Source organism: Mobula hypostoma, chromosome 12 (genome assembly GCF_963921235.1).
Source record: "Mobula hypostoma chromosome 12, sMobHyp1.1, whole genome shotgun sequence".
In the NCBI taxonomy this organism is placed as follows: Eukaryota; Metazoa; Chordata; class Chondrichthyes; order Myliobatiformes; family Myliobatidae; genus Mobula; species Mobula hypostoma.
In genome coordinates, this window is record NC_086108.1 from 13,725,872 (window position 1) to 13,742,299 (window position 16,428).

The 16,428-nt window shown below is 42.4% G+C and overlaps 1 protein-coding gene across 2 annotated transcripts in view; it reads right to left on the reverse strand.

Annotated features, from left to right (window-relative positions):
* Positions 1-16,428, reverse strand: part of LOC134354619 (vesicle-trafficking protein SEC22b) — a 46,490-nt gene that overhangs the window by 8,288 nt on the left and 21,774 nt on the right. For both annotated transcript variants that reach the window (XM_063063632.1, XM_063063633.1), the window contains exons 3-4: positions 9,456-9,616; positions 1,141-1,287 (exon numbers count right to left, since the gene is read on the reverse strand). In XM_063063632.1, the coding sequence (XP_062919702.1) occupies positions 1,141-1,287; positions 9,456-9,616 (308 nt within the window). The remainder of the gene's footprint in view (positions 1-1,140; positions 1,288-9,455; positions 9,617-16,428) is intronic.

The following is a 16,428-nucleotide window of genomic DNA, read 5'->3' on the forward strand; positions in this document are numbered from 1 at the left end:
TCCATTCATGTCCTTTAGGGAGGGAAATCCCTATCCTTACTCAGTCTTCAATACTACTACAGAAAGGTCTTTAAAATTACAGCCAAATCCAGTACAACTGGGTGCTTTATGAAGGGCTCACTGTTTCAATTAAAGGCCTGAGGTTGTGCAAGGACACAGAGGCAAAGAGATGGAATCTGAATAACCGATCAGACTGACCAAGACCTGTGGCTGAGGTCATTGTTACAGGTACACAGTAACTTGGGAGATTATCTTTGACTAACTTTTTGAAGGAGCCACCCAACACATCAGGATGAGGAGGAGCTTAGGAGACAATGGCGACTGCTTTGCTTGCATCTTCAGAAACAGCTCTATTTCCATCTTTAACATCTCTATTTTCCCCTTTCAGGGTTCTTCTGAAGACCCTGACCTGGAGTTACACATTGACTTCAGTTCTTTGCAGGAATGGGACCTGCCCTTGGGGTTTCACGACTGGCCGTTATTCGATATGCCTAGGATGTGGCCTAACAGCTTAGCTTGCCTTCGGAGATCTGGGATCGCGTGGCTCTGGAGATGGGCAGACTGAAGGGTCAGTGTCTCTGCAGGAATCCGGGGAGTCATGGGAGATGGAAGATCGAAAGCAGCAAGCTGGCTGCGTGCCCAGAGACCAGAGTTCTTTGGGCACAGAGCTCGGAAAAAGCGATGCAACAGACTTTTAACATCATAAATCAGCGAGTTGTTTGTCATGTATCCCCTCTTGCCCTGAAACAGGATAAGGTTATAAGGGAGAAAGCAAGCCTGTGGTGTGTTGAATTACCTGGTGAACAAGTAGTCTTTGGGGTACTGTAAGTCTGTGTCTTTGCTGATGCTTTGCTGCATGCTTGAGTGCTCGATGGGTGGGGGGGGTACTGATGCTTTTTTTTGCTGGTGGGGGAGGGGGGATTGTTGCTTTGCTGCTGCTTACATGTGGGAGGGGAGAGATGGGGGGTTTTGGGGTTCTAACATTTAATTGTTATTCATTCTTTGGGGGCACACCTCTGTTTTCCTGGATGGTTGCAAAGAAAAAGCATTTCAGGATGTATATTGTATACATGTCTCTGACATTAAATGTACCTTTGAAACACATCCTAAATTGCTGTTGCTCAGACACAGAAACTTTACCTGAGAGTGCTTCTCCTCGCTGCAATACTTCTTCAATATTGGCCACCATTATTCTCTGCACATCTTGTAGCTCTGTGTTTATGGAGCCAAGGTTTCTCCGTGCTCTGCTATCAATATAGGATTTCTTTGTTTTCTGAATGTATGTGTCTGAAAGAAAACATGAAAAGCAAAACTTAAGTTACATTTGACAATCACCATCCATATAATCTGGCTCCTTACCACCCAGTCACCTCCCAGTTATCAGTTCAGGAGCGGAGATGTTCAGTGGTACGTGTAGAACATTCAATTTCAATCACAACCCCTCAGCAAATGAACCAATCCACACCCGCACACAGCAAGTCAACTTGCAGGTATGGTCAATAATTCCCAGGCAGTGACCATCTTGCAAAAATGCAAATCAAACCGCCAAACCTTGATATTCAAAGGTATTAACATTGCTGAGACCCCACCGACAACGTTCTGGGATTGAGTTCAAAAGTCAAGAGGTTATGTCGCAACCTTATAAAATTCTGGTTAGGCCACATCCGGAGTATTGCAATCAGCTCTAGTCACCCCATTATAGGAAGGATGTTGAAGCTTTGGAGAGGGTGCAGAAGTGATTTACCAGGATGCTGCCTGGGTTAGAGAGCATGTGCTATCATGAGAGGCTGAACAAACTTGGGTCGTTTCCTTTCGAGCGGCAGAGGCTGAGGGGAGATCAGATAGAGGTTAATAAGGTCGATAGGTTTCAATGAGCTTCCCCTTATTCTTCTGAAGTCCAGGATGTCCCCGGAATCATTCTTTTGAATCTCGACTCTCTCCAATGCCAGCACATCTTTCCTTAGATAAGGGGCCAAACTTATTCAAAATACCTCAAGTACAGTCTGACCAATGCCTTGTCTCTCTCTCTATTCTTCTGTACTCCCATTACTCTCCATGACATTTACATATCAGAAGTAAATCATTTTTATTCCTGGACAGAGTATTATTCTCTAGGGACATGCTGAAGGACTCAGTCTCAAACATCAACAGTTTATTCCCTTTCATAGATGTTGCTGAGTTCCTACAATGTTCTGCATGTGTTGCTCTAGATTTCCAGAATCTCTAGTGTTACTTGGTTTGAAGGGTGTATAATTAAGGACAATTAAATAGGAAAACTAGCTTGGAGAAGACAATGTAGAACATGGAGGGAAAGCCATTGGGATAAGCGCTGAATGCTGGGAGACCTACAAAAGGAGCTGGGTGTAATAAATTAGCATAAGAGTAAGAGTACTGCAGCACAGAACAGGCTTTTCGGTCTATCTGGTCCATGCCAAACTGTTATTCTGTTTAATCCCATCAACCTGCACCATGACCACTGCCCTCCAAACCAGTACCATCCCTGTATTTATCCCAACTTAAATGTTGCAATTAAAACCCACATCCACCACTTGCACTAGCAGCTCATTCCACACTTGCACCACCCTCTGAGTGAAAAAGTTCCCCCCAGGTGCCTCTTAAATATTTTACCCTTAACCTATGACCTCTGGTTCTAGACTCTTCCCAACCCCACAGAAAAAAAGTCTGTTGCATTTACCCTATCTATATCCCTCATAATTTGTATACTTTTGATCAAATTTCCCCTCATTCTCCTGTAATCCAGGGAATAAAGTCCTAACCTATACAACCTCAGGTCCTCAAGTCCCAGCAATAACCTTGCAAATTTCTCTATACACTTCCAATTTTATTGTTACCTTTCCTGTAGGTAGGTGACCAGAACTGCTCACAATACTACAGATTAGGCCTCACCAACATCTTATACAACTTTACATAACATCCCAACTCCTGTACTCGATACTTTGATTTATGAAGGACAATGTGCCAAAAGCTCTCTTTATGACTCTATCAGGTTAACCATATTGTCATCTACATTAATGATCTGGAAAATAAGCAACAATAGGTCCAGCACTGATCCCTGTGGCACCCCACTAGCCATAGGCAACCATCGACTACCACTTTATGGTTTCTCCCACAAAGCCAATGTCCCATTCAATTTCCTGAATGCCGAGCAATTGTACCTTTCAACCAGACACTCATGGCCTTGCTAATGTTCATGTGGACAACATCAACTGTCTTGTAGACCCCAAGATGGTGCTATGCTTTGTGGGCAGCTTACAAAACTTCTAAATTTACTTCCTCTGAAGTACTCTCATGCAATCTGCAGCTTGCAATTTACCTTTAAATTATGTACTTCTGAACCATCTTAACGAACAAGCGATTTCATGATCTTCTGAAGGACTTTGTGACTTACAGTACCTACAAAGAGTATTCACCCCCCTTGGAAGCTTTCATGTTTTATCGTTTAACAACATTGAACTGGATGGATAGGACTGCTGATTTGGCAAAGCCAAAAGGTGCCGGGGGGGGGGGTGCGCTCTGTTATTTATGATAAACTATTTGAAGTGCTCGGACACAGTGTTCTTGTTGCCCTCGTTTCCCTGACCTGGAACTTCTAATGATTAAGTGCCGACTGTTCTACTTACCAGGAGAGTTCTCCTCCATGATCCTGACCGAAGACTGATGTTAGGCAGGCACTCGAAATGTTGAGTGCCACCGTCAGCAAACAAGGAAAAGCCGAACCAACACTGTTCAAATTATTGTCTGGCTTCTTTGAAGAAATCTTTGCCCAGTTATGATCAATGTATCACCTACAGCACGGCTTAAAGTCAGCATGGTTTCCTTAAGGCAGTGGTCCCCAACCACCGGGCCACAGAGCATGCGCTACCGGGCCGCGAGGAAACGATATGATTTGGCGATAGGAGTCAGCTGCACCTTTCTTCATTCCCTGTCACGGCCACTGTTGAGCTATTACGCATGCGAGGTCATTACCCGCGTGTCATCCATGTCAGCACGGGAACAGGATCAACTCCTCGAGCTTGCCAATGACGGCGGGCTGAAAAGTACGTTTGACATAACATCTCTGCCGGCATTATGGATCAAAGTCAAGGCTAAATATCCTGAGATAGTCAGGAAAGCACTGAAAACGTTGCTTCCATTTCCAACGTATCTCTGCAATGAATGCAACGAAAACTAAATTGCGGAATAGACTGGACATTAGGAACCCCGTTCGAGTATCGCTGTCTCCCATCACCCTTCGATAGGACCGTCTTGTTGCAGTAAAACAATCCCAGGGCTTCCACTGATTCAGCGATTATTGGTGCGTTGCAATGATTTTATATGTTCATACGGGGAAAATATGTGCTGCGCGTTTAATATCCAAACGATACTTAAAATGTTATGATGCTATTGACTTATATAACTATATAACAATTACAGCACAGAAACAGGCCATCTCTGCCCTTCTAGTCCGTGCTGAACGCTACTCTCACCTAGTCCCACTGACCTGCACTCAGCCCATAACGCTCCATTCCCTTCCTGTCCATATACTTATCCAATTTTTCTTTAAATGATAATATCGAACCTGCCTTTACCACTTCTACTGGAAGTTCGTTCAACATTTACTTCAAGCTCCCCTGATAATTGACTTATCACTATATTCATGCGAGGAAAATATGCGCTGTGTGTTTAATATTAAATTCGTTAGATAAACCCTTTTAGAAATGAAATTGAGTGTATTAGCTAATTATCATCTATATTCCGGTCGTGATTAACACCCCCCTGAACAGAATCGCCAAAAACGATTTGCTGAAAAAAAAAATCGTACACGCATGCGCGCTGGTGCCCGTGCAAGGCTTCATGGTCATTGTAGTCTCTCTCGGGGTAAACCCAGTGTATTTGACTGCTACTCTTGTCCATTGACAACCCTACTCCCCCACCCCGGTCAGCCGGTCCGCAAGAATATTGTCAATGTGAAACCGGTCCGCAGTGCGATAAAGGTTGGGAACCCCTGCCTTAAGGGAAAATCTTGCCTGACGAACAAGTTGGAATTCTTTGAGGAGATCATATATAGCTTAAAGGGGTTGCAGTGGATGGTGTATATTTGGACTTTCAGAAGGCCTTTGACAAGGGCCACACATGAGGCTGCTTACCAAGTTAAGAGCCCATGGCATTACAGGAAAGTTACTAACATGGTTAGAGCACTGGCTGATTGGTAGGAGGCAATGAGTGGGAATAAAAGGTTGGTTGCCAGTGACTGGTGGTGTTCCCCAGGGGTCAGTGTTGGAACCGCTTCTTTTTATGCTGTATATAAATGATTTAGATGATGGAATAGATGGCTTTGCAGGTGATACAAAGACTGATGGAGGGCCAGGTAGTGTTGAGGAAACAGGTAGGCTGCAAAGGACTTAGACAGATCAGGAGAACAAGCAAGAGAGTGGCAAATGAAATACAATGTTGGAAAATGCATGGCAGACACTTTGGTGGTAGAAATAAATGAGCAGACTATTTTCTAAATGGGGAGAAAATCCAAAAATCCGAGATGAAAGGAACTTGGGAGAACAACCTAAAGGTTAACTTGCAGGTAGAGTCAGTGGTGAGGAAGGCAAATGCAATGTTAGCATTCATTTCAAGAGGTCTAGCATACAAGAACAGGAATGCGATGGTGAGGCTTTATAAGGCATTGCTGAGGCCTCACCTTCAGTATTGCGAACAGCTTTGGTCTCCGCATCCAAGAACCAATGTGCTGGAATTGGAGAGGGTTCAGAGGAGATTCACAAGGATAATTTTGGGAATGAAAGAGTTGTCACACTAGGAATGTTTGATGGCTCTGGGTCTGTAAAGGATGGGTGGGGGGGATCTCATTGAAACCTTTCGAAAATTGAAAGGCCTATATAGAGGATGTTTCCCATGGTGGGAAAGTCTAGCACAAGAGGGCACAGCCTCAGGATAGAGGGGCATCCATTTAAAACAAAGATGCAGAGAAATTTCTTTAGCCAGAGGATGGTGAATTTGTGGAATTTATTACCACAGGCAGCTGTGGTGGCTAGGTCCTTGGGTCTAATTAAGGAAGAATTTGATAGGTTCTTGATTGGTCACAGCAACAAAGGTTACGGGGAGAAAGCTAGGGAGGGCTGAGGAGGGAATTAAAGGATTAGCCATGATTGAATGGGCCAAAAAGCCTAATTCTGCTCCTGTCTTATGGTCTTACACCACCAGGAGATCTAATACACTAAACTACTGCTATATGACCATAAGGAATGTCTACCTTTCAATCCCTAGATCGCATTTTGGGAAATCTGACCATTTGGAGGATCATCTGATCCTCCTACCTCCACAAAGGCAGAGGCTAAAGGGCACGGCTCCAGTAGTAAGGACAACAAAGAGGTGGTTGCAGGAGGCAGAGAAGCAGCTGTGGGATTGCTTCTAGTCAGCAGATTGGACTGTGTTCTAGGACTTATCAGAGGATCTGAATAACAGTTGTCACAGACTTTTTAAAACAGTTGTAGATGAGTGTGCTCCCATAAAATCTTCCCCAACCAGAAGCACTGGATGAGCCATGAGATCCACAATCTGTTTATGGCCAGATTAATGGCATCCATGTCTGGAAACCAAGTAAAATACAAGAGGTCCAGGAACAGTCTCCAGAAAGCCCTCTCACATGCAAGGTGGCAATTCCATACCAAATCTGAATCATTGAAGGATGGTCAACAGTTGTGGCAAGGCTTGAATGCTAACAGCTCCTATAAAGTGAAACCGAGTGAAAAAGGTGACAAGAAGGCTTTGCTCCCAGGTGAGATCAATGCCTTTTATGCTTGCTGTGACCTTCAGAACATGGAGGCACAACTTGCATGCCATATCCCTTGCAATGAAGCCATCTGAAAGCAAATTAAGAAAGATACTAGATGATGATACAACAGTCTCGATTCAGAACACCATGAACCATTGCTCAACAGAGAACAAGCATTGGTGCCAACATCTGTGCCTCTGGTTGGGCAGCATATTGGAACAAGGAAGGACCGGGCTGCTCAGGGGAAGTGTGGAAATGATGAAAGCAGTGGTCTGACTACAACAGTTTTTGTAGGGAACATTATCTGAGAAAGCCTCTGATATGTTAAGCAGGCAGTGACTTGCAAAATCTGGCTTAGTTTTAAGCTCGAAGGAAGTTCAAGGAGCTTCAGGAAAGTTATAAGCATTCAGCTTTTGTGAGTATAAAGAACCAGGATCTACTCTGTGTGCATTAACGTTATTGGATGAACTTTAAGTGAGAAACAAAAAACTGCTTGTAAAAGTAGATGCAAAGACCAAAGGCCAGCTGGATGAATGGAAGGCCAAAAAGAAAGGAGTCAATAAAGATACAAAACCAGAGGATTTATCATCAGCTGATATTGTGGATGAGGAAACCAAAAGGAGAGAACAGATCGTAGGGGGAGCAACGAAAGGATCAATAAGAGAATACTCCAGTGAACTAAATGAACCTTCCCAAGATCAAGATGCACAAACTAGAAGAAAAAGGAAGAAGAAACTACTCTCAGAACTACTTCCTGCTGTCTCAGAGTCAACTCCCACAACCACCACAGAGGCCTTAGAACCAGAAATTGTTTCACAGCCACAAGTCTCAACTGCCATGCAGAGCGAACCCCTTTATCAGTAAAGACATTATTCCACAACAGTAAGAATCATCCACAACAATTAAATCTTTAGGTCTGAATGGGACAATTTAAAATTTACTATGGTGTGGATATCTGTTTATAGTAGTCGTATTATATAATATACTTTGTATAGAGTTGAGATGTGTTCTCTGTTGAGTTGGATTTTATAGTTAAGCAGGGAGGAATGTATTTAATATTTCAGTAATATTTGGGTAATCTTGTATATATATTGTTTGATTAAGCATTCTTGTTTGTTTAAATAATTCATTAATGGTTATATGTATACGAACATGAATTGCATATACTGTATGTCCTCACACTACCACGTGATACATATGCACCTTGCTTAAAGTAAACATGACGTTAGGCACACATTTTGGACTCTGTCTTCCCTTGAATTAGTTTAATGTTTCAAAGATACAAAACATAACACCCTCCAGTTCAGGTGGAAACTGTGTACAGGTCCTACCTGCCATGGAAGACTGCCCAATGACTCAAAAATGTGAAGCTCTCCCTTCTGCACCATCTCCTAAGCCGTGTGTTAAACAGTATTATCTTCCTATTTCTAGCCTCACTAGCACATGGCATAGGTGCAATCTGGAGATCATCATCCCGTCCTTTAGCTTTGCTCCTAACTCCCGAACTCACTTTCCAAGGCCCCGTCAACCTTCCTGCCTTTGCCATTGGTACCAACGTATGCACAATCTTTGGCTGCTCACCTTCCCCATTAAGAACGCTATGGACTGAATCCAGGATGTTTCTGACCCTAACACCTGGGAGTCAACATACTATCCGGAGATCTCATTCTCATACAAAAAAAAAATCACCTATCTGTCCCTAGTGCTCGCCTCTTCTCCTCCCTTCCCTTCAGTCACAGAGCCAGACTCAGTGCCAGAAACCTGAATGCTTGGCTTTGCTGCTATCCAAAACAATATACTCATTATTGAGGCAAACGTCACAGGCATATCCTGTACTGGCTGCCTACCCTCTTTCTCTCTTCTGATGGTCGCTCAGTTACATGTCACCTTAGGTGTAACAACTTCCCTGTAAATCCTATCAATCACCTCTCCATTTCCCGTATGACCCAAAGGTCATTCAGCTCCAGTTGCAGTTCCCTAAAGTGGTCTGTAAGAAGCTGCAGTTGTATGACCTTGTAGGTGTGGCAGCCAGCGATACCGAAGGTCTCTCTGCCTTCCCACATTCCGCAAGAGGAGCCCTCCAATGTCCCGACTGTCATTCCCACTGCTTTAACTGGGCAGTAAGCAAGAAAGAAAGAAACTTAACAGAAGCTTACCTAAACTTTCACCTCTTCTTGCCAAAGCATCCTGATCCAAAGCCTCAGCTCCCCATTCTAACCCTGGCACATTCTAACAATGGCTGCTCCTACAATGGTCGTTTGGTTTAAAACTAACTTCTTTCTATTAGTCCTTGCCAAATTCCTAATTATCCATACAATCTCAAGCTCTGAAGAAAGTCCCAACAGGTCCCGTTCACCTTCTTAACCTAGCATGTTACTCTCTGCAAGTAACTGTCCTGCAATCGCAAACTCCACAGAAAACCCCAACTTCAATTTTAAATCTGGTCCACTACTCTCCAAAAGTAATTGTCTCGTGATCTCAAATTCCTGAAAAAAATCAAAAGAATGTGGAATGCTTAGACTAATTTTCTTTTTAAATAAAATTAAAGCTTCCCTTCTAAAAGTCTCACCCTCACTGAACACCTATAAACCGAACAAGGAGGCAGCTAGGTGTGAGTGACAAGAGAGGCGATTGCAAATAAAAGAGCAAGACCAGGGAATGGTACACTCACCAAATTCAATGAACGAGTAAGGGCGGGAGACTGTTGGGACTTTCTTTCCATGCTGCTCGTCAAATTCTGCCTGCAGGTCCTCAAGATACGCAAAAGCCAGTTTTTTTGAATATGATGCATCACATAAGACCAAATAGCAGACACCTTTCTCTATCACATAGCTGTAAAAGAAAAAAATCATGTTAGAGAAATAACTTCTGTTAAGGCAATAGTTCAATGATCATTTAGGATAACACATCTAACACTTCTGTTCCAAATGGAAAATTCCAATCATTAACTGCAGCAGAAGTAGGAGACAAAGTTTTCAGATTTGCTCATCCACAAAAGTGTAATTCTTTCACTGCCATCTCATTTCACAATGGATAGTTTATCCAATTTAAACTGACTAAATTGTTAAACCACTGCTTATATTTTGTTGATTGCTTACAAATAGACGCTGTCCATGCATTACTGATTATTTATTCAGGTTTACCGGCATTATCTTACGATTTAGTGATATCAGAATCAGGTTTACTATCACTGGCATGTGACGTGAAACTTGTTAACCTAGCAGCAGCAGTTCAATACAATATATAATCCAGCAGAGAAAAAAATAATAATAAATAAAATAAAACTTAATAATAAACAAATTAATTATGTATATCGAATAGATTTTTAAAATGTGCAAAAACAGAAATAATGTATATTAAAAAAGTGAGGTAGTGTACATTATTGGTCATTTTAGTGCAATGCAACTCAATGTACACAATGTAGTGAGTATTTTATGCAAATTCCATGTTCACATGATGACACTGATAAGTTAATTCTGTATATTTCCACAGATGCCGTTTGACCTCCTGGGTGTTGATTTCTTAAAAGTCATCAAGAAGCTTTTGGAAAATAATGACTACTCTGTGTGTGCATGCATAAACCAATGAATGCTGCGAGTACTCAAGAAATCAGGCTGCATCTGTGGACAAAGAAGCAGAGTTAAGACTTTAACTATAAGATTTCTGACATGAATTGTTAAAATTTCTCTTTGCATAGATGATGTCCGAGTTTCAGCAGCATGATCTGTTTTTATTTCTGATTTCCAGCATACACCGTCTAATTTTCGAACTGAAAACAACATTCCCTACTGTCAGAATTTTACAACAGATTCAAGTTAATTGGGTCATTGGTTAATCAGGATAGCCACTTATTTAAGACAACTCTTAAAGAACAAAAACTAATGAAGAAAATAACCAGGTTTCCCTTCATTTAGTTGGAACACAATGCCGCTTAATTGGGACAGGACACTGTTTCTAACAAGCGCCAGTCACGTGCACTTGTGTGGCTGTTGTGTGGCAGACACTATGCCTTGCTTAGAGCAAACAGTTTTTAAACAATGTCAGTAGCGTGTGCTTGTGTTACGTTGTCCATTGGGTCGATGGATGAAGATTCAAAAATCAGTGATTTTTGATCATTTTGTTTTGCTTTAATTTTTGACTTAAAAAAAATTTGAGACCCTTGCCAAGGTGACATGAAAGGATTTGACAATTGCCAAAAAAATTACCCTTCTGGATCAAATTAAAAGTCATCCGCCTACCACTACTCATCGTCAGCTGGCAGAGACATCTAGAGTGCCGAAATCTGAAATTGCACGCTTGATAGAGGCAATGGGCATTAAACAAGTGACAACAGGGAACATCCCAAAAATGAAGGTGTGAAGGCAAGATGTTTAAGAGGCCCTCAATGAATGATTTTCCATTGTAACTGGACAAGCTGCGTGTGTCAGTGGACCAATGTTAAAAACAAGTCAGAGGAGTTATCTAAGAAGGTCGTCACAGGATTTTAAAGCAACAGATGGTTGGTTGTCTCACTGGAAATGTCGGCACATTAAATTCAAGAAAACGCATGCCGAGAAAGATAGTGCTAATGCTCTACGTGCAGAAACATGGAAATCGACAAAACTCACTGACTTGCTTCAAAAATTTTGATCAGGTGATATTCACAATGCCAATGAAACAGGCCTTTTTGGAAAAAAATCACACCCCACCTGATAGTTCCCTCTACTATAAAGACACAACAATATCAGGTTCAAAGAAAACAATGGATTGCAAACTGTGTAGCATTGTTCAAATATGTCAAGAACTGATAAAAAGAAATTGTTAGCTACTGGGAAGAGCGTTAAGCCTCGATACTTTCAGGGGCTAAGAGTGGATAGTTTACCATTCGAGTACTATGCTAAAAAGAATGCATGCATGACTTCTGAAATTTTAAGTAATGTCTGATGAGTTGGGATATGAAGCTACAACGGAAATCAAGTAAAGTTCTTAGGCTTATTGACAATTGTACAGTACACCCTGATTCAGAATGTTTGAGAAACATCCGGCTGGAATTTCTGCCTGCCAATCCAACATCCTTAATGCAGTCAATTTATATGGGAATCATAAAAAATTTAAAGATATTATCGCAGAAAACTGGTGAACAACCAAGGGAGAAAGTGCAAAGGTTAACCTTTTACAGGCAGTAGAGTTTGTCAGTGATAATTGGTGAAAAGTGAGCAGTAAACAATTCAGAACTGTTTTGTATCAGTCTTCACTGGCAACATGCCAGAAATTCAACAGATAGGGACAGAAGTGAGTGAACTCTCTTCCACAGTATCCAAAATATCTTCACGGAGCAGTGCCTCAGAGAGGTGGTGTCCATCATTAAGGGCCCCCTTCGCCGACGACATGCCTTCTTCTCATTGCTACAATCAGGCTGGAGGTACAGAAACCTGAAGGCACACACTCAGTGATTCAGAAACAGCTTCTTCCCCATCGCCATCAAATTTCTAAATGGACATTGAACCCATGAACAGTGCCTCACTTTTTTATTATTTCTGTTTTTGCACCATTTTAAATTTAACTATTTAACATACATATATACTTATTGTAATCCATATATTTATTTTTTTCTACATTTATAATGTCTTGCATTGTACTGCTGCTGGTAAGTTAACAAATTTTATGAGATATGCTGGTGATTCATTACTAAGGAGGTGGTGCCTGCAAAGCAATAAGGTCTAAAGGTGGACAAGTCACCTGGACTGGATGAACTACACCCCAGCCTTCTGAAAGAGGCAGCCAAAGAGATTGTGGAAGCACTCGCAGTGATTCTTGAAGAATCACCACAGTCAGGAATGGTTCCAGAGCACACAACAAGTCTGCAAATGTCGCTCCAATCTTAAGAAAGGAGGGAGGCAAAGGATGGGAAATTACTGGTTTATTAGCATGACCTCATTATTTAAGGATGAGTCCATTATTTAAGGAGGTGGTTTCAGGGAACTTGGAAGCATGTGAAAAAACAACCCAAAATCAGCATGGTTTCCTTAAAGCGAGATGTTGCCTGACAAATCTGTTCTAATTCTTTGAGGAAGTAAAAAGCAGAATAAACAAAGGAGCATCAGTGGATGTTGCTTACATTGATTTTCTGAATGCCTTTGACAAGGTGTTGCACGTGAGGCTGCTAAACAAGGTAAAAGCCCATGGTTTTACAGAATAGAAACTAGCATGGATAGAAGACCGGCTGACTAGCAGAAGTCAAAGAGTGGGAATGAAGGAGGCCTTCTCAGGTTGGCTGCTGCTGATTAGTGGTGTTCCATAGGGAGTCTGAGTTGGATCCACTACTTTTTACGTTACATGTTAATAAGCTGAATGATGGGATTGATGGCTTTGTGGCCAAGTTTGCGGATGACACAAAGATAAGTTGAAGGGTAGTGCTTCAGTTAAACTGGAGAGGAACTAATTTCCTAGCCAGAAGATTCACTAGTGCCACTTGAGAGAGTTTAAACTAGTTTTTGCAGGGGGATGGGCAGCAGGCTACAAGGTCAGAAAGTGGAGGGATGCAGAGGAAGGTAGATGTCAGGACCAGTAAAAATAGGCAGGAGAAAAGTAATACATACAATGGGGTGGAAAGGATAAAGTTTGTGCATTTTAATGCTAGGAGTATTATGGGTAAAAATGATGAACTTTGAGTATGGCTCTTGCTTGAGATAGGGCCAGGAATGGGTTCTAAATGTCCCAGGGTTTTGATGTTTTAGAAAAGATAGAGAGGGAGGTAACAGAAGGGTGGGGAGGGGGTAGGTGCACCACTAATCAGGGACAATATCACATCTGCACTCAGAAAAGACATATGGGTAGAACTCAAAAATAGAAAGGGTGCAATCATTCTGATGGAATCGTATGATAGATCCCCAATAGCCACCTGGACTGTGAGGAACAGATGTGCAGGCAGATTAAAGAAATGTATAAAAACAATAGGGCTGTTGTTCCTTATATAACTGGGACCTTCTTAGTACAAATGGTTTAGATGGGGAACAACTTGTTCAGTGCATCCAAGAGGGTTGCTTAAATAAATATGTAGATAGTTCAACAAGAGGGGAGGCTGTAATGGACCTGGTGTTGGGTAATGAGCCTTGGCTAGGTGACTGACCTTTCAGTGGATGAGCAGTTAGGGAACAGTGACAACAACTCCTCAAGTTTTAAGAAAGCTATAGATAAGGATCTTGCAGGACGCATCAGGGATGCGAAAAAAGAGCTACCTTTTAATCAAGATGTCGATAGAGATTTTAAAGACAGAGTTTCGTAGCAGTTTCTCTAAGTTGAGGAGTGACCAATCAGCAAGAGGGCGTGCATAAAAATAGCTACCTTTCAGTTAGGTCTGCATTCAAGATTTAAGATGCATGTTTCGCACCCGTTTTCTCTGAGTTAGACAATCCACGTCGGGGTGAGGGAAAAGAGTTACCTTTTAATCAGGACGGTGATCAAGATTTTAAAGACAGAGTATTGCAGTAGTTTCCCTGAGTTGAGGAGTGACCAATCAGCAAGAGGGGTTCATTAGAAGGGGCAGATAAAAATACCTCAAGTGCAAGTGGAACAGCCATTGGTTTGGAGAGTGCCAGTGTTAAGAGTGGCTTTGGCTCATCAGGCTTGGGTGAGATTAGGTTTGGACGTGGCATTTTATTTTATAAGTTACCCTCTCTCTCTCTGTTCTTATTTATTCATTTCTCGTCTGTTAGGGTATTGTAGTTCAGTGAGAATGGCTCCGGGGCAGTGTTTTGTATTCTGTGCAGAATGAGGGAAGTCTGGGAGATCTCCAGACTCCCGAATAAACACATCTGCTCCAGGTGCACCAAGCTGCAACTCCTGAAAGAACATATCAAGGAACTGGAACTGCAGCTCGATGACCTTTGATTCATACGGGAGAATGAGGAACAAAGTTGATGAACTGAGAGCTTGGATACATACATGGAATTATGATGTAGTGGCCATTACAGAGACTTGGCCGGCACCAGGGCAGGAATGGATTTTCAATATTCCTGGATTTCAGTGCTTTAAGAGAGATAGAGAGAGTGGAAAAAGGGGAGGAGGAGTGGCATTACTAGTCAGGGATAATATTACAGCTATAGAAAGGGTGGATAATGGAGCAGGATCCTACTTTGAGTCAGTATGGGTGGAAGTCAGGAACAGGAAGGGAGCAGTTACTCTATTGGGGGTATTCTATAGGCCCCCTGGTAGCAGCAGAGATACAGAGGAGCAGATTGGGAGGCAGATTTTGGAAAGGTGCAAAAATAACAGGGTTGTTATCATGGGTGACTTTAACTTCCCTAATATTGATTGGCACCTGTTTAGTTCCAAGGGTTTAGATGGGGCAGAGTTTATTAAGTGTGTCCAGGACAGATTCCTGTCACAGTATGTGGACAGGCCGACTAGGGGAATGCCATATTAGATCTAGTACTAGGTAATGAACCGAGTCAGGTCACAGATCTCTCAGTGGGTGAGCATCTGGGGGACAGTGACCACCACTCCCTGACCTTTAGCATTATCATGGAAAAGGATAGAATCAGAGAGGACAGGAAAATTTTTAATTGGGGAAAGGCAAATTATGAAGCTATAAGGCTAGAACTTGCGGGTGTGAATTGGGATGATGTTTTTGCAGGAAAATGTACTATAGACATGTGGTCGATGTTTAGAGATCTCTTGCAGGATGTTAGGGATAAACTTGTCCTGGCGAGGAAGATAAAGAATGGTAGGGTGAAGGAATCATGGGTGACAAGTGAGGTGGAAAATCTAGTCAGGTGGAAGAAGGCAGCATACATGAGGTTTAGGAAGCAAGGATCAGATGGGTCTATTGAGGAATACAGGGAAGCAAGAAAGGAGCTTAAGAAGGGGCTGAGAAGAGCAAGAAGGGGGCATGAGAAGGTCTTGGTGAGTAGGGTAAAGGAAAACCCCAAGGCATTCTTCAATTATGTGAAGAAAAAAAGGATGACAGGAGTGAAGGTAGGACCAATTAGAGATAAAGGTGGAAAGATGTGCCTGGAGGCTGTGGAAGTGAGCGAAGTCCTCAATGAATACTTCTCTTCAGTATTCACTAATGAGAGGGAACTTGATGATGGTAAGGACAATATGAGTGAGGTTGATGTTCTGGAGCATGTTCATATTAAGGGAGAGGAGGTGTTGGAGTTGTTAAAGTACATGAGGACAGATAAGTCCCCGGGGCCTGATGGAATATTCCCCAGGCTGCTCCACGAGGCGAGGGAAGAGATTGCTGAGCCTCTGGCTAGGATCTTTATGTCCTCGTTGTCCACGGGAATGGTACCGGAGGATTGGAGGGAGGCGAATGTTGTCCCCTTGTTCAAAAAAGGTAGTAGGGATAGTCCGGGTAATTATAGACCACTGAGCCTTACGTCTGTGGTGGGAAAGCTGTTGGAAAAGATTCTTAGAGATAGGATCTATAGGCATTTAGAGAATCATGGTCTGATCAGGGACAGTCAGCATGGCTTTGTGAAGGGTAAATCGTGTCTAACAAGCCTGATAGAGTTCTTTGAGGAGGTGACCAGGCATATAGATGAGGGTAGTGCAGTGGATGTGATCTATATGGATTTTAGTAAGGCATTTGACAAGGATCCACACGGCACACTTATTCAGAAAGTCAGAAGGCATGGGATCCAGGGAAGTTTGGCCAGGTA